Below are 19,090 nucleotides of genomic sequence, written 5' to 3'. Positions count from 1 at the left end.
AAATTTAAACTGTCTTTATGCAATCTTCCAAATAAAATATGTAAACACAGTAAATATGACCTACAAATAGTTTTCAACACATTTCAACACCCTCTAATCTAAAGTCGTTATTTTCTATGATGTGAGACACTAAGAATTTCAAGTTCAGAAAAAGAAAAAAAAAAACAAACACTCCAATTAGTGAGTGAAAGAGGTTAATAATGTTGGCAGGATAGAGTTCTGCTGTTCACCAGGAGAACAGAGGTCAAGCCCACCACCACTCTTCACCGAAAATTCCCAGAAACGTTCAACTTTGTTTTGTCTTTGGAAGAAAGATGTTAAGTATTAAAAAATATGTGGGGATTTTAACCTTCAACTTTATTTTCTAACAACTTTTTCCCAAAAACAAGCGATCTCTGCCAAATAAAGCATAGAACTGTGAAAGAAGATGGCTGGATTTTCTCTTTCCTGGTTTACATTTCATCCTCGTCTAAATTCTCAATGGAACAAGTGTAAAACCTCAGAACCCCAGGTGACACCATCATTCCCCAGAGGCCACAGTTTACCCTTTCCTGTCTCCAAGGGCTTTTCCATTATTTTATTATTTGTTTCTCTGCACTGGGTCTTCACTGCTGCGCAGGCTTTCTCTACTTGTGGCAATTGGGGGCTACTCTCTAGTTGCAGTGACTGGGGGCCTCTCATTGTGGCGGCTACTCTTGTGGAGCACAGGCTCTAGTTGTTGAGGCCTGCGGACTTAGTTGCTCTGCAGTATATGGGATCTTCCTGCACCAGGGATTAAACCCATGTCCCCTGCATTGCAAGGTGGATTCTTAACCTCTGGACCACCAGGGAAGTCCCAAGGTTTTTTTAATGTTACAATTTCTAAAGCAAATCTTTCCATTAAGCACGATTCCCTTCTTAAATAGAGTTTGCCTAACCTGTCAACAAGAAAAAAAGTGAACCTTTTTTGGATACTGCAATGTGATCATTTGTGAACACTAGTCTACTAGGATATATTAAAATTCCAGGGACTTCTTTGATGGTTCAGTGGTTAAGAATCCACCTTCCAATGCAGGGGATGTGGATTCAATCCCTAGTCAGGGAACTAAGATCCCACATGGCCCATGCTGCAACGAAGACCCAGTGCAGCCAAAAAACTAAAATACAGCTAAATTAGGAACTAATTAGATGTTAGTGAGCGTTTACTCAGTGTCAGGCACTAGTGTGAAGTGCTTTACTTCTCTCATTTAATGCTAAGAGGTAGCTTATATCTAATAATAAGAAAGTAATATATATACCTAATATTACCTAACACTACCATGAAGAAAGGGCTTCCCTGGTGACTCAGTTGGTAAAGAATCTGCCTGTATGCAGGAGACCTGGGTTCAATCCCTGGGTTGGGAAGATCCCCTGGAGAAGGGCATGTCAACCCACTCCAGTATTCTTGCCTGGAGAATCCCATGGACAGAGGAACCTGGCGGGTTACAGTCCGTAGGGTCACAATTGAGTCAGACACAATTGAGCGACTAACACTTTTCACCATGAAGGAAATTATCATATACCTCACAAGTGGCTACCTCAGGTCAGTTCAAGTCCAAAACTCAAGCTCTTAGCCTTTGCACTACTACACGACTTCTCTAGAACAAAGGTTTCCTGAGCAGGAATTAGACCTAGACCAAGGCCGAGAAAGTTAGAAATTCTGGCCACTAGACCACACAGCATGTGCTGGGTTACCTGACCCCATGCCAAAAATGCCCGGATGGTTATGTTTGGCAGTCTGCTTTTTTATAGTTTTTGTCTCCTGCTGATTTCATTGCTTCCATATTTCACATAGATATAGACTTTCTACCATCACCAGCAAGTCTAATCTGGAGCAACCTCTCTTCTCCCTTTATCACAACTTTCCATTTAGATGCTGTTTTCCAGTTTACAAAGTGCTTCCACATACCTTATCTCATCTAATCTAATTTGCTATTTCTAATCAGTTTGGGGATGAGCAACCAGATTACCCATAATTCCAACAGGCTTCGATAAATAAAAGCAATTAGGTTCTGAGTGAGGGCTTAAGGCAGACTCCTAGGAATGAAGTGCATATGTCCAAGGACAAAGAGCGGGCATCTCTTTTGCAGCCCAGACCTTGCCTGACCACTCAGTCATTCTAGCAATCATTCATTTAATAAACATTTACTGAGCACCAGCTATGTGCCACATTCTGTCATGACTGCTGGCATTACAAGGATGATCAACCTCTAGTTCCTGCCTTTGAGAAGCCCCAAGACTAGTAGAGAGAGAAATGTGACCACAGATTACCATGCTGAGAATGGGCAGGCAGCAAAAAGGTAGCTGTGCACAAAGGATTATGGGAAAATGGATGCTAGCTGCCCAGTTCAGCAGAGATTTTCTAGACGATCCAAGGCTGATGAGGTTCTCAGCTTGGTGGCAGACTCTAGGGGTTGCTGGACGACTGAACTCTAAATAAACCAGGGAAAAAGTTCTCGACTCTGGCTACACATTAGAATCACTTGGGGAGCTTTCAAAATCAAATAATAACAAGACCACTTCGGAAAATTTGGGGGCAGCACTTACTCAGGCCAAACATACACATACCCTATGACCCAGCAGTTCCATTCCTATGTATAAACCCAGCAGAAATGTGTACCAGAAGACACACACAGGGATATTCATAGTAGCATTGTTCATAGCAACCCCAAACTGGAAACAACCCAGATGTCCATCAACAGGTGAATGGATAAAGAAAATAGGGGTCATCTACACAATGGAATACCACTAGGAATAAAAAATAAAGAACAACGAAGCACAGACTCTAGGGCGCCTGGGCTCAGTAGCTGTGGCACATGGGCTTAGTTGCCCTGCGGCATGCAGAATTTTCTCGGACCAGGGATCGAACCTGTGTCCTCTGCACTTGGCAGGCAGATTTTTAACCACTGAACCACCAGTTCCAGATGTGTTCAGTTTGTAAGGATCCAATGAACTTTTTACTCAGGACTTGCGCAGTTTCCTGAATTCATGCTGTACGTCAATATAAAGTTTACTTAAACATTAAAAAAAAGAAGAAATAGTGAGGAAGGCCTAGATCTCACTGCAGACCAATTAACCCAAAAGCCCAGTGTGGGTAGACCCCAATATTTGTATTTTTTAAAAAACACCCCTAGTGGCTCTGATGTACAGCTGTGTGTGAAAACCAAGGCTAGATGTTCCCATATTCTCAATAGCTCCTTTGGGTTAACAGCCTGGCACGTGGCAAAGGGAACAAGTTCTGAAGTAAGGAACATCAGTGATTACATTCTGGCTCTGTTTTGCACTGGCAGTGTGTGGCATTTGTCTGGATCATCCCCAAACCTCAGTTTCCACCAGTGTATAATGGGCACAATATCCTCTCCCCACCTAGGACTGTTGTGAGGATGAAATGAAATAATATATTTAGAGCACCTAGCATGCAACCTAGAACACAGTATGTGCTTGAAAAATGGTAGGTACCCACCTCCTCTCCCTCCTTCATGTCTAAGTTCCTAAGTCTCAGCCCAGTGATGAGCAGATCGCTGTAGACAAACAAAACTCACTCTCTCCGGTTTCTCCTCCTGAATGAGTTTCTTTGTAGACTGAAGTAATATTATACTTGGGCTAGTGACGTCAAATGAATGTCAGACATTTCTGGGCCCTGGGGGCTCACTCTGTTCAACACTGCCACCCCCAAAGATGATTGGAGAGGAAGCAGACCATAGATCAATACCAACCACAGACCCTCCTGTGGAAAGCTTTGTCCCTGACCTTACCCCTAGTAACAGCAACAGTCCTGTGAGGTGGCAAGAAAGAACAGAAAGAAACAGTAGCTTGGGAGACATACCAGCCACAATATGTACCAAATGAGACACTTTTGTATCAAATGTCATGTTGGCATAAAAACAAAGCAGAATCATGGGCTGAGAAGCAGAAGATTCGGGTGAGAGTTTTGATGACACCACCCATCAGCTGTGTGACTTTGGTTCACTAAACTTTTCTGTTTCTCTGGCCAATGAAAACAATGCCATCTCTCCTACATCCTTTACAAGGGCACAGTGAGTTAGATAAGATAAATAGAATGCTTTCCAAAACCTGAAGCAGCAAAGGAAGGCAAGATGAGATTTCTAGGCTGGAAATTTACTTTGTTCCAAACTCCAGTCACCAACCACCACCCTCCCTCTCCAAGACTGAGAACTCTCTGATATTAACTGCTTCAAGCACACCCAGAGACTCCACCAGCCTGAAGCTCGCTTATGTAAGAAGAGACTGCAGCACTGCCTGGCATGTAGCGTAATACTTTGCTTAAGAGAAATCCTTGGAAATGCCTCAGCTGAACTACAAGGGCAGGCCCAGGCTTTACATTTTGGAGACAGGCGCTCTCAGTCACGGAACACCAGAACTGTGGCTGGAGCAAATGATGTCATCGGAGCTCTTCTTACCATGGTCAATGTCAAAATTAAGATAGGAAGTTCAAGGACAAATCGTGGGGTTCCCAGGCAAATACAAGTTAGAAAAACAGTCTGGACCTCAGAATCTTGCTTTTAAAATTGTCTCCTCTCCTATAATGGTTTCTGGTTTATGTGAAGCTTTTCTTGACAAAAGGTACATAGTTGCATACAAAAATATATTCCCTTAGGACTCTATTTTTTCTCCCACTACACATTAAGGAGAGACAAAAAAAAAAAAAAAAAATCATGTGAGTCACCCCTGTATCCAAAAACAATAACAAACCAAAAATAAAACTATAAGATTTTCGAAGAGACAGATAAACTTAAAGGCTCTCCACTCTAGAGCTGAGAAACGAAATCGCTCAAATACCTGTTGGGTTCCTAAATGACTGGAAAATGAAAACTCGAAATTAACCACAGGTACGTTGGAACATCTTGTAGATACAGGACTTTCCCCATCCACAAACCATTTCTGCGACAGACCTGTGTACTCAATGCCTAAAATATCCCCAAATGTACGGATGCCGGGAATTGGGGGGGGACGGGGGGTATGTCAATTAGTATAAAAGAAAAATAGTACTGTCGACTCCTGCCCTGGTTTCAGGGAAAAGAAGGAATTGGGTCTGATGCAAACCTCGCGGCCAGAGCCGGACAACTCGCCCCTAAGTTTGGCGCGTCCCCGCTCTGCGCCCTCGGCCCCCGCCCCCGCTCCCGGCACCCAGGAGCTCAGAGCCCCGCGAGGCCCTGGCGGAGGACGGACCCCGCGGCCACGGCCCGGGGAGGAAGGGCGTCTCCTCGCCAACGAGGGTCCTTCGGCCCCACCCCAGGCCCTCGCGCGCTCCCCTTCCCCTGACCCTTCGCCCGGGCAGGTCACCTGGCTTGACGGCTGCCCGCTGGTCCTCCAGATTTTCGCTCGCTCTATCCGCGCTGCCGCCGCCTCCGGGAAGCCGCTCGCCCTCCCGAGTCACCGGGCCGGCGAGCGTGCGGCCGAGCCGGTGCCAAGGCTGCGGGAACGGTTCCACTCGGCCGGAGCTGGTACTCTGCCCTGAGCGCGGCCGCCACCAGGGCGAAACTGGAGAGCTGGGCTCGGCTCGCCGGGGCGGGGAGGGGCGACTGCAACTTTGCTCCTGGACGCGGACGAGGAGGGGGCGCCCGTCTCCAAACTCTGAGCAGCGCCCGCAACCTCTCCAGACCAGGGTTTTTTTGTTTTTTGTTTTTTGTTTTTAATGCTCCCCCCGCCTCCTTTTTTTAGCCTAAAGGGAAGCTAGATGCTGGCCCTCAAGTTCTTGTTTCCAAAGAGGCGGGGAGCGCGGGGCCGAAAGCGGGGTGCGGGAGACGCGCCCTGCTGGGTGCGCGGGCGGCGAGCCGGCCGAGGGCGCGCGGGGCGGCAACGGGCGGGCAGCGGCTGCCCTGGGAACCCGCCTTTGCGGCCGCTCCGCACCCGGCTCTCAGTACCTCGCCGGCCCCCTCCAGCCGGGAGCCAGAGCCCGGGAGGGAGAGCGGCCTGGAGGGACCGGGCCAGCGGCGGGGAAGCAGTGACCCGGACCTGGATCGCCGAAGTAGGAACTGGAAGTGACAGCGGCGCAGGGCAGAGCAGCCGCCGCCGCCGCCGCCGCCGCCCGGTAGCCGTGGCGGCAGCAGAAGCCACGGAGCGGCGGCGGCGGCGACCACACTGCGCATGCTGCTGCCGCCGGGTTCAACCCCGAGCCCGGGGCTGCCGCCGCCTGGCCTGCCGCGGGCCTCTGCTAGAGCCTCGGGCGGGAATCCCGGCCTCACTGAGCAGCCCTGCCAGGTGGCCCGCTTCCTCCTCCAGCCCCGGACACGGCTTGGAGCCCCCAAACCCTGTGGTGAGCCGCTGAGCCACCCCAGAAGAGGAAGCGCTCTCCAGCGGCCCTCCGCACCCCTCCCTTCCCCGAACTGTCCTGGATGCCCTTCCCGGACTTCTCGAATAACAGGCCCCACACCAAACAGTCTCTTCGAGGGAGAATGAAAAGGTTCGTGAGAGAAGGCAAATATTTCCGACCTTACTTGAAGTCCAGTTTTTACCGAAAAGCAATGGAATCGGTAGATTAGGATGGCCAGAGTCATGGGTGTCATTTGATGTAACTCACGGAAATTCCAGTAGGAGTGTCAGACTGGCTCGACAGAAAGAGGAAAAAAAAAAAAAAAAGACCAAAAACTTACCAAAATCCTCTTTAGTCTTCTCACTAGCTCAAATTGAGCGGCTAAATATACAAAGCTTTCCCCAGCGGAAACTGATGGAAATGGGCCAGTTAAAAACAGTGTCCAACAGTGAGACATTACCAATCCTTACTCCAGCCTCTTCATGTTTACAGATGAGTCAACCGAGGCTGAGAGAAGGGGACTCTGAGTTCTCAGAGAGAACGTCGCCGTTTCAGGGCCTGATACCCACTGCAGCTACTGCTTAGCTGCCTGGTCTCTGCCTCACTGCTCCAGGGAGGCTTTGCTCTCCTAGAGCCCAGATCGATTATGGGAGATTTAGCCCTTGACTCATGATCATTAGTAGAGCTGCCTTCCTTCCAGAACTGCTTCCCTGTCGAGCAGCCCCTGGGAAATGGCAAATCGTCCATCCCACAGGCCCCACTTTGGGGAGGGCACCCATGCTGTTCCAGTGACAAGGCAGATGGAGTGACTCAGGGAGACAGGAGGCAGTTACGGGTGGGGGCAAAGAAAAAGCCATACTGATACCAGCTGGTGAGAGAGAGAGAGGAGGGAGAAAGAGAGTGAAAGAAACCCTAACTGAGCTTCATATACGTTCAATGAAATCCTTCATAAACAAAACAGCTTTCTACAAAGTAGGGTTGGCCCAGGAGCAGAATAGGAGATTGTAGAGTATCCCTGGCAAAGGGTTGTTCATAAAAGCGGCAGGTGAAAAAGAAGTGCCTACTGGGGATGAGGCTGGGGGAAGCCTGGCTGAAAGAAAAACCAGAGGACTAGAGCTGGGACAAACCAGTCCTTCCTGGGGCTTAGCCAGGACCGCGTAGTCAGAGAGGTACCACCCAGGCAAGTCGCAAATGATCACAAGAACTATATCTGTCCCTGACTCCCAGCAAGTTCAAAGGCAGAACAAAGACCATTGCTAGGATAGTGCTGTCGAGGGACTTATTGGTCACATTAGTGACACTCTACCTAGACATGAGGATTTTTCCATATGTTCTAGAAGATTTTCTCTTGAAGCCTGAGTGTCCTCCCTGCCTTCTCCATTCTGTAAATAAATAAGAAAGATACATTTGGTTCACAGAAATGGAAATACAAATAAACAATAAAGGCATGAGAGATGTCCAAACGCACATGGAATCATGAAATTCATATTACAGCAATAAATCAGATACCATTTGCACCCAACATTTTAGCCAACATTAATGATAAATAATATCCAGGGCCACCAGAGACATGAGGAAGAAGGCACTTTCTACACTGTTGGTAGGATTAGAACTGCATACAGCATGTTTGTAGGGGAATTTGAGAGTATCAAATTTTAACACAGTTATTCCATTTCTATTAAGAAAGATGCTTCAAGAATAATCACAGATGTACACAAATCTCTATGTGCATATACAACATGACCCTCTGGCATTTATCCCAAGAATACAAGATTGATTTAACATATGAAAATTAATAATGTAATAAACATTGCAGTATAATAGAAGAGAAAATCAATGGTCATCTTAACAGATGCAAAAAAAAAAAGCATTTGAAAAAATCTGGCACCCTTTCATGATAAAAAATACTCAAAAAACTAGGAATGGAATGGAACTCCTTTAATCTGATAAAGAGCATCTATGAAAACCCACAACTACCATTATGCTTAATGGTGAAAGATCAATTGTATTTCTATGCAATGAACAACCCAAATGTGAAATTAAGGAAACAACTATTCCATTTGCAATAGTATCAAAAGAAATAAAATACTTTGGAATAAATTGAATCAAGGAGGTACAAGGCGTGTACACTGAAAATTACAAAACATTGTTGAATGAAATTTTAAAGACCTAAATCAATGGAAAGACATCCTGTGTTTATGGATCAGAAGACTTAATGTTGTTCAGATGGCAGTATTCCCCAAAGCAATATACAGACTGAATACAATCCTTATTAAAAATTCCAGTTTGCCTTTTTGCAGAAATGTACAGGCTGATCCTGATCCATATGCACACACAAGAGATCCAGAATAGCCAAAATTATTTTGAAAATGAAGAACAAAGTTGGAGGACTCATGCTTTCTGATTTGAAAACTTACCACTCAGCTACATTAATCAATTCAGTGGGGAAAGAATCATCTACAGAAAGCCAGGGAATTCCAGGAAAACATGTACTTCTGTTTCATTGACAACACTAAAGTCTTTGACTGTGTGGATCACAACAAACTGTGGAAAATTCTTTAAGAGAGGGAATACCAGACCACCTTACCTGCCTCCTCAGAAATCTGTATGTAGGTCAAGAAGCAACAGTTAGAACATTACATGGAATAATGGACTGGTTCCAAATTGGGAAAGGGGTGTGACAGTGCTGTATATTGTCACTCCGTTTTTTTAACTTATATGCAGACTATATTATGTGAAATGCCAGGCTAGATGAAGCACAAGCTGGAATCAAGATTGCCGGGAGAAATATCAACAACCTCAGATATGTAGATGATACCACTCTAATAGCAGAAAGTGAAGAGAAACTAAAGAGCTTCTTGATGATAGTGAAAGAAGAGAGTGAAAAAGCTGGCTTAAAGCTCAACATTCAAAAAACCAAGATCATGGCATCTGGCCCCCTCACTTCATGGCAAATAGATGGGAAAAAAGTGAAAACAATGACAGATTTTATCTTCTTGGACTCCAGAATCACTGTGGACGGTGACTGCAGCCATGAAATTAGAAGATGCTCCTTGCAAGAAAAGCTATGACAAATCTAGACAGCATATTAAAAAGCAAAAGCATCACTTTGCCAACAACGGTCTGTCTAGTCAAAGCTATGGTTTTTTCAGTATTCATGTGAGAGTTGGACCATAAAGAAAGCTGAGCACTGAAAAATTGATGCCTTTGAATTGCGGTGCTGGAGAAGACTCTTGAGAGTTCCTTGGAGTGCAAGATCAAACCAGTCAATCCTAAAGAAAATCAACCCTGAATATTCATTGGAAGGACTGATGCTGAAGCTCCAATACTTTAGCCACCTGATGCAAAGAGCCAACTCATTGGAAAATACCCTGATGCTGGGAAAGGTTGAAGGCAAAAGGACAAGAGGGCAGCAGAGGATGAGATGGTTGGTTATATACCATCACTGATCAATGGACAGTAATCTGAGCAAATTCTGGGAGATAGTGAAGGACAGGGAAGCCTGGCATGCTGCAGTCCATGGGGTCACAAAGAGTCAGACATGACTGAACAACAACAACAAACCATCAAAAATACCAACGTGACATTTTTCACAGAACTAGAACAAATAATTCAAAAATTTGTATGGAAACACAAAAGACCCCAGAGAGCCAAAACAATCTTGAGACAGAAGAACAGAGCTGGAGGAATCACACTCTGTGACTTCAGGCTATGCTACAAAGCTACAGCAATCAAAACAGTATGGTACTAGCACAAAAGCAGATACATTGATCAGTAGAACAGAATAGAGAGCCCAGAAATAAACCCACTCACTTACAGTCAATTAATCTATGACAAAGGAAGCAAGAATATACAATGGAGAAAAGATAGTCTCTTTAATAAGTGGTGCTGGGAAAAGTGGAGAAGGCAATGGCACCCCACTCCAGTACTCTTGCCTGGAAAAATGCCATGGACGGAGGAGCCTGGTGGGCTGCAGTCCATGGGGTCGCTAGGAGTCGGACATGACTGAGCGACTTCACTTTCACTTTTCACTTTCATGCATTGGAGAAGGAAATGGCAACCCACTCCAGTGTTCTTGCCTGGAGAATCCCAGGGACAGGGGAGCCTGGTGGGCTGCTGTCTATGGGGTCGCACAGAGTCGGACACAACTGAAGTGACTTAGCAGCAGCAGCTGGGAAAAGTGGACAGCACATGTGAAAGAATGAAATTAGAACATTCTCTAACACTATACACAAAACTAAACTCAAATGGATTAAAGACCAGATACTATAAAACTCCTAGAGGAAAACATAGACAGATTATTCTTGGACATAAATCACAGCAATATTTTTTGATCCATCTCCTAAAGCAAAGGAAATTTAAAAAATAAACAAATGGCACCTACAACTTAAAGTTTTTGTACAGCAAAGGAAACCATTGACAAAATGAAAAGACAATCTACTAAATGGGAGAAAATATTTGCAAATGCTGACTAATAAGAGGTTAATATCCAACATATATAAACAGCTCATGCAACTCAACATCAAAAAAACAACCCAATTTTTAAAATGGGCAGAAGACCTGAATAGATATTTTTCCAAAGAGGTAATGCAGATGGCCAACAGGCACATGAAAAGATGCTCAGCATTGCTAATCATCAAGGAAGTGCAAATCAAAACCACAATGAGGTATCACCTCACACCTGTCAGAATGCCTATCATGAAAAAGAACACAAATAACAAATTTGGGAGGGTATTGAGAAAAAGGAACCCTCCTACACTGTCGATGGGAATGTAAATTGGTGCAACCACTGTGGAAAACAGTATGGAGGTTTCTCAAAAAACTAAGAATAGAACTACCATATGCCCCAGCAATTTCACTCCTGGGTGTAACACCAATTCAAAAGATACATGCACCTCAATGTTCATAGCAGCATTATCTACAATTTCCAAGGTATAAAAGCAATCTAAGTGTCTATCAGCAGGTGAATGGATAAAGACAATGTGGTGTGTGTGTGTGTGTGTGTGTGTGTGTGTGTGTGTGTTATGGCTGGAATACTACTCAGCCATAAAAAAGAACTAAATAATGCCAATTTATCCCAACATGGATGGACACTTGGATGGCATTATGCTAAGTGAAACAAGTCAGAGAAAGACAAGTACTGTATGATATCATTTATATGTGGAATCTAAAAAATACAACAAATTAGTGACTAAAACAAACAAAAAAGGCAGACTCACAGATATGGAAAACAAACTGCCTGAGGGGAGAGGGAAGGAGGAAGAAGGCAACATAGGGATAAGGGAATAAAAGGGGTTATTATGGGACTATATGAAATCATATGTGTGAAACTTTTGAAAATTAGAAAGCACTATAGAATTTTAAGAATTTTTCGTGTAATAAAAAATAATTTTTAGGGACTTCCCTGGTGGTCCAGTGGTTAGGATTCCTCACTTCCACTGGTGAGGGCCCAGGTTTGATCCCTGATTGGGGACCTAACATCCCACAAGCCACACAACACAGCCAATAATAATAACAATTTTAATTAAATTAAAAAGAAAGAAAATGGGGAAATATTTTTAAGAAGATACTATCAAAGTCTGGGAGGCACTTCAGAAGCATCCTTGTCTCCCAGGTGTCTCAGCGTACTTCCCTGGTGAGTTGCTAGTGGCATGAGCCTCCAGCGACCCTAGGACACCAGAGCCACATGAGAACACAAAGATGGAGGTCACTTGCAGAGACCAGCTGGCCACTTAGAGGGTCAGAAGGCAGCAGCTCTTTCATGTGGTCACCGTGCCCCACAGTCAACACTCAAATTGTCAATGTACTGCTGCATCTCTGCTTTCATTTTTCTAGATTTCCAAACTGACCGTTCCCAGCTGGCACTCTGTCTGTATATAAATAATAGTGTGTCCTTGGCAACAATCAAGCCCTGCTCTTTTTGCTTTTTAAACATTAACAGTTTCATAGTGTCAACAAAAAAAAGTATTAAGTATGCCCTAAGGGGAAGGCTACCCACTCCAGTATTCTGGCCTGGAGAATTCCATGGACTGTATGGGAACGCAGAGTAGGACACAACTGAGCAACTTTCACTTCACTTCACTTCAGACTAGGCACTGTGCTAGGTACTTTAGATCTGAGAGATACTCTTATCTAAAGTGACAAGATACAGAAACAATTTAAATGTTCATCAATGGATGAATGGATTTCAAGAAAAGATGTGGTATATACACACAATGGACTGTTTTTCAGCCATGCAAAAGGAGGATATTCTGGCATTTGCAAAAACAGGGATGGACTTTTGAGCACATTATGCTAAATGAGTTAAGTCAAAGAAAAATACTGTATGGTCTCACTTATACATGGAATCTTGAAAAATCAAACATAAAAAAAGAGCCGTTACCAGGGGGTGGGGGCTGAGGGATGAAAACTGACATTGTTTAAGCTTACCAACCTACAATGAGTAGTAAATACACCATAGTGGTCTAATGTCCACTATAGGGAACACAGACAACAATATTGTACTTAGGTGATGTGATAAATATAGCTACAATGGCAATGATATTACAAAATATAAATGCATCAAGGTAACACATCGTACACCTTAAATTTACACCATATTGTATGTCAAATACTTTCAATTTTTAAAATAATGTTTTTAAATTTGCAAATATTTGTGTTTAAGTCTATCTCCTAGCTACCTTGGGAACTTGAGACTGAATGGTCAGTATTTTTGGCTGCTGGGTGCACCCTCGCTCAGCTTTCAATCTCATTCCTCATGTATTGATTTTATTAATCTTCCCTCAGGGTTCTAGGAGTGCCTCTGTATGACTGCTGTGCACCCCTTTCAGGCATAATTTTGTGTGCAACACTACCTGTAATAATGGTATGAGTGAACAGCTATTATGCATGCTTTATGTGCAATGACATATGAAGTGCTTTAGATGCATTATTTCATTTGATCTTTAAAAGAATCCAATGCAGGGACTTCCCTGGCCGTCCAGTGATTAAGACTCCCTGCTTCCACTGCAGGGGGCAAGGGTTTGATCCCTGGTCAGAGAACTAAGATCCCACATGCTGCAAGCTATGGTCAAAATATTAAAAATAAATAAACAAATCCAATGCAGTACCTATTACTCATGTCTCCATTATACAGATGAGGAACCTGGAGTAGAGAGAGGCCAAGTAACTTCTCAGAATCACACAGAGCCAAAATTCTGACCCATGTCTGTCTGTCAAACTGGAGAAGGGATGTGCTTAACCATCCTGCCAGATATTGCCTCCTCACAATATTCATCTGATGCTCAGGCTAGCCTGAATTATCCAAAAGAGATCAAAATATGTTTGGTGACCTTCATGTAAGAAACGAAAATTATGTTATACTTTTAAAGAAATGTTTGTGTCCAAAGTGGCCAAAAATATTTTAAGTATGGGTGCTTAACGGAGTAAGCATTAATTATCAGAAAAATCCACTTATGTGAAACGACTCATTCTTCAACAATGCCAGACCCAGGAGGTGTTTCTGTATCACCTAGTATTCTTAGAACCACAAGGAAGCTCAATATACCTTCTGACAGCTTCAGAGTGCATGAATCATTGGCAACCTCACCATGTTTTTATTTAACAAATGAAAAGAAAATGCCATGATCTGTTCAGAGCAGACATCATTCCATAAGGGATATAGAGTAGGTTGCACCTGCCTTAAAAGCCATACACACCGTGTGCCCAGGCACACACACAGAAAGATAAAGAGAGAGAGAGAGGGAAGGAGCTAAAATTTGGCAATAAGGAAATCTGGAATAAAATATTCTGAAACAAGCATAACTTGATGCTATGGCTAACTTTCAGAAAAATTCTGAAGGAAGCAAAGTTTATCTGGGGAAAAGGTACTTGTACTAGTACTACTAGTAGTTAACTAACACTAGGAGAAAACTTTCTGTGTGCCATGCACTCTTCCAAGCATGCGAATTCTTTGAAACCTTATATCAATCCCATGAGACAGGTGCTGCTATTCTTCCCATTTTGCAGATATGGAGACTGAGGCATAGAGCCATAGTTAAGTAACATGCCCAAGGTCACAAAGCTACTAGCAAGAGATAACTGAGATTTGAACCCAAGTAGTCTAATACCAGAAGGTGTGTAAAAGTGTTAGTCGCTCAGTTGTATCCAGTTCTTTGCAAGCCCACAGGCTGTAGCCCACCAGGCTCCTCTGTCCATGGGATTCTCCAGGCAAGAATACTGGAATGGGTTGCCGCCCCCTTCTCCAGGGAATCTTCCCAACCCAGGGATTGAACTCGAGTCTCCTGCATTACAGGCAGATTCTTTACTGTCTGAGCCAGTAGGGAAGAGTCCAGGCTCAAACCAGTACTAATACTTCTTACACCCCGGGTCCTGTGCTGAGTACTCTACCTACGTTATTTCATAGATCTTTGGAATTTGGAGCTCTTAGCTCTAAATTATTATGCAGTATCTCATTTGATCCTTAAAACAGCCCCATAAGGTAGTTATTATTGTGTCCATTTTACAGATTAAAGCACTAAAGCACAGAGACATGAAATAATGTAACATACAAGCAGAAGTGTCACCTCCTTTTCAGCAACACCCCCTATACTTACTGCAAGGATCCACATAACATAAAAGAACACAATGTAACTTAATATACAGTTTCTACCTCAGGCCCAAGTTCTTTCATGGCCTCTATTCTAAATTGTTAGTGGGGAAAAGTGGTTATAATTTTTCCACCCTTCCCAACTCAAAAGGATTACAGTAACCCTCTGCAGCATCCAGTGGCCCACTTTGGCCTCCACTTAGTAGGGATGCATACCATACAACCTCTGGCACCAAAAGCCTGCTTTCAGAGCTTGGGAGCTGTTTTTTTTTTTTTAATTTATTTTTAATTGGAGGATAATTGCTTTAGAATACTGTGTTGGTTTCTGCCATACATCAACATGAATCAGCCATAGGTATACATATGTCCCCACCCTCTCAAATCTCCCTTCGACCTACCACCCCATCCCACCCCTCTAAGTTGTCACAGAGCCCTGGTTTGAGTTCCCTGAGTTATGCAACAAATTTGGAGAGCTGTTTTTAAGTGGTACTATATTTTGGTTCTTTAAAATTGAATTATAGTTGATTTACATTGCTGTGTTAATTTCTGCTGTACAGCCAAATGATTCAGTTACACATATACAGACATTCTTTTTCTTAATATTCTTTTCCGTTATGGTTTATCATAGGATATTGAATATGGTTCTCTGTGCTATACAGTAAGATAAAAGTTACCATATTTTGAATTTTGATTTTGTTTTGCTTTGGAATTGGTTTCTGGAAAAAAAAATAAACAAACAAACAATGACTGAGGACCATCGATCTTAACCATGGTTTCCATAAAAATGCTTCCTCTGTTTAACAGTGAAAATAAGCCTTTACCACAACACCATGTTCATTAGCAGAGTGAAAAATGACCACAAGGAAGGCAACCTGGGTGGGCTTACCTCCACTTGAAGGGCCGCACATCCTTTCAGGAAGTCATTGATGTTGTTGGTGCAGTCAGCTTCAGTTTGGGGCTCCAGACAGTACTAGAGAAACACAGTCAAATATCACTTGGAGACTGTCATCCCAAGTGGGACACATCATTGCATCATTCGCTGATAACTAGATAAAGTAGGCTTTTTAAGGTGGGGCCAACATTACTGTCAATCCAGGAAGAGAAATTAACCACTGAAGGAAGTGATGCAAAAATCTAAACGGTTGGTCTTGTTCCAAATGTCACCAAGTCCTTAGCCCCAAGCCATCTGCACTTATAAACTTTCTCATGCTTTCTACCAAAGTGTGGTGATAGCAAATTAGAGAGACCCTGCAAGTTTTTTTCATCCTGGCTGCTTTCAACCTATCATTTCCCTCCATCCTCCTCATGATAATGTATTAAAATTGTATTTTCCTCTTCGCTGTTCTTTACATTTGATCACATTTCTCGACATTTTCCATTTTATCACTGTTTTCCAAGTTTGAGAAATTATAAGTAAATCGGTATGTTCAATAAAAACACCAACTGCCTCAAGGAAGGAAATGAACTGTACTCAGTGTCTCATTCCCTGCTGACCTTAAAAAAATAATTTATGGCTCCACTTTTAAACTTAGTCAAGGTGCCCATTTTTAAAATTATTCATACTGGTGATCATGGGTTTCCAACATTCACAATTTTGGATTTTTAAAAATGAGTAAGGTTAGTTTCACTTTGAACACGTGTTGCATTCAAAACATATATTTGGTTTCTATTGTTTTAACAAACCCGTTGTGACATTTTGGATTATTTCTCCTGATTGCTAAATAGCCTCTCTTTCAATGGATACTTTATTTCTTTGAGAAGTAAATCCACACTAAATTTAGTCATACCATCAATAAGCACCCTGAATATCTGTTACAAATCATCCCTTTACTCCACGGACTCACATGAACCTCAGGTTCAAAACATGTCCTCAGTACACAGGGAGGTACAACACGCGTCTCTATGACAGAGCCAGCTCGTGACGGGGTGTTATCCTTGTCCCCTGGCACCAGTGGTGTCACAGGTTTTTACTGTACTAACCTCCAGTGGCCAATCACTAAAGGATAACCTTTCATTCTCTGACTTTTTCCAACTACGAAAACAGTAAGAAAGAATGGTTAAGTCTCAGAAAGAGATGAAAGCAGGAGTGTCCCATGACCCAAGCAATCGAAATCTCCAGAGTGACATTACCGCTGCTCTCTGGTGGTGAGCAACCCTAAAGATACTGCAAATTTCCCTTACCTTTTCTACAGAGCCAGGCCTTAGTCTGTTGATCAGTTTGCACAGCACTACCCCATTTTTCAACGAGGACTTCAAGAACTCCTCAGGATCACAGATGGTCTTTTTGGGGGAATCTAATACTCCCAAGGATATGAGCCAGGTCACGACACGCTCTTCTGGATTCATTACTGCAGACTGAATGCTCCCAAGCACCTCTCTGGGGCAGCTGCAAGGACTAAGCCACATCCGCGATTGCATCTGCTGTTGTCTTCCTTTTTGTGAGTTCTCTTCTCGTGCTTGCAGAGCAAAGCTCTAAAACAACGTTCCTTAGACAACGGTGGAAGCCACACCAATTCTGGGATTTGAAAACCACAGAGCTCACACTCAAAGATGTAGAAATAGAATGAATGGGGGGAAAATCCTGGATAACACTGCGTTTCTTTTTCAAAAGCTGCAAAACAAATTCATTAGGATTTTTTTTTTTTTTAAAAAAAGAAGAAATACATACACACACTCACACCCCTCCCCCTCCCCCCAAAAAAACCCAACAGTGCAAGAAGCTGTAAGGGAAGGAAGTGAGCAGGATGCTGGGGAGGGAAGAAAGAGAAGGCAGCGAGCGCTCTGGGAAAACAGAGGCGAGCCAGCACTTCAGGGGACCTTGGAAATGAGATACTCATGGGCCAGTCTGGGAAAACGCTGTCAATAAATAGTCTAGCCCCAGTGAAAATCTGGCTTCTGTCAAGAGGAAGATGCCAACTGGCTCTTAGGTCAGACAGATCTGAGCCTCGTGGGGAGCTGTGCTGGCACAACAGGGCTCAGAGAAGGTAAGCTGGGAAAATTCTTCCAAGAAATGGCCGGATGTCCTCTTACTGTCTCACCGAGATAATGTGTCATGATCATTCCTTTGCAAAACACGTTGAATTGCACGGTGACAACGTGCCAAGCAGATGAAGACTGTGCCTGCTGTCAGCCATCACTCTGTGTAAGCACAAACTAGAAGAATGGCATTTTACTTTGCAGCCAAAAAGCTATGTTTAGGGAAATAGACTAAGGATAACATCTGACATCCTGTTTACTTGCATTCTTGAGCGATTCTTTTTCTGGACCTGGTTCCACTACACAATCCAGCTGCAGTGCCCTTAGCAAAGGCTCAGACACAGTCATATCGGCTAGTGAAAAGCACTTGGAAACAGAATTTTCGAGAACAAAAGAACACTTGTCCTCTGTCTTTACTACAGTCTGAAGGTTGATGTTTCCCCAACAAGAAACATTTTGCCTTCAAAATATTGCTCTGGAAAAAAAAAAAAAAAAGGTCTATAACAAGAGATCGACACTATTCTTAAAACAGCTTCATAACCAGTTATAATAGCCACATGATTAGGAAATTTATGATAAGGCCAACAGTATAGCCTGATCTGGGCAAATGCATGGTACTCACCATCACTACCCTCTCCTGATGCTTGGGATCCTGCTAACTTTAAGAATCTTTTCAACAGAGTGACAGGCATCTACTACCAAATAATCAGCTTAGATAATCCTGCTACATGTTTGGGGGGCTTTCCTGGTAGTCCAGGGGCTAAGACTCCACGCTCCCTATGCAGGGGGCCCAGGTTCCATCCCTGGTCAGGGAGCTAGATCCCATATGCCACAGTGAAGATCCCACATACCACAACTAATACCAGGTGCAGTCAAATAAAAATTGTTTTTTAATCTGGCTACATTCTTTCAAAGCTTCCCCTTTTTACTTTGTCCTAACAGTTATCCAGACTTGACCACTGTCATTTGTTGATCTGTCTCCTCCACCGGAATATAGCCTCCACTAGGGGAGGGGTCTTGGCTGCCTTGATGAACACTGTCCCCAGCAGAGTGCCTGGTACACAGCAGACATTTTAACGACTTAAAACCAACATGTTTTCCTTGCTAATGATTTTTGTACTTTTACTGAGATATAATTGACATAATGAATCACACATAGTTAAGATGTATGATTTAATGGATTTTGACATATGTATACATCCCATGATACAATCATGCACACACAATTCAAAAAA

General features: G+C 43.4%; 1 protein-coding gene across 9 annotated transcripts in view; it reads right to left on the bottom strand.

The window, feature by feature from the left end:
* The window catches only part of ARHGEF6 (Rac/Cdc42 guanine nucleotide exchange factor 6), a 117,323-nt gene extending 99,871 nt beyond the window's left edge, over nt 1-17,452 (bottom strand). For 2 of the 9 annotated variants that reach the window (XM_070366204.1, XM_070366205.1), the window contains exons 1-2: nt 17,061-17,439; nt 15,766-15,849 (exon numbers count right to left, since the gene is read on the bottom strand). In XM_070366204.1, coding sequence (XP_070222305.1) covers nt 15,766-15,849; nt 17,061-17,297 — 321 coding nt within the window. In that variant the 5' untranslated portion in view covers nt 17,298-17,439. Of the gene's footprint in view, nt 1-5,322; nt 5,689-6,632; nt 6,777-15,765; nt 15,850-17,060 lie in introns of those variants that run through there. The other 7 variants (XM_070366211.1, XM_070366208.1, XM_070366207.1 and 4 more) reach the window with 7 other exon arrangements.
* Between the last annotated feature and the right edge of the window lie 1,638 nt (nt 17,453-19,090).

This window comes from Bos mutus, chromosome X, assembly GCF_027580195.1.
Source record: "Bos mutus isolate GX-2022 chromosome X, NWIPB_WYAK_1.1, whole genome shotgun sequence".
Classification (NCBI taxonomy): domain Eukaryota; kingdom Metazoa; phylum Chordata; class Mammalia; order Artiodactyla; family Bovidae; genus Bos; species Bos mutus.
This window is presented reverse-complemented; position numbering and strand designations above follow the sequence as displayed.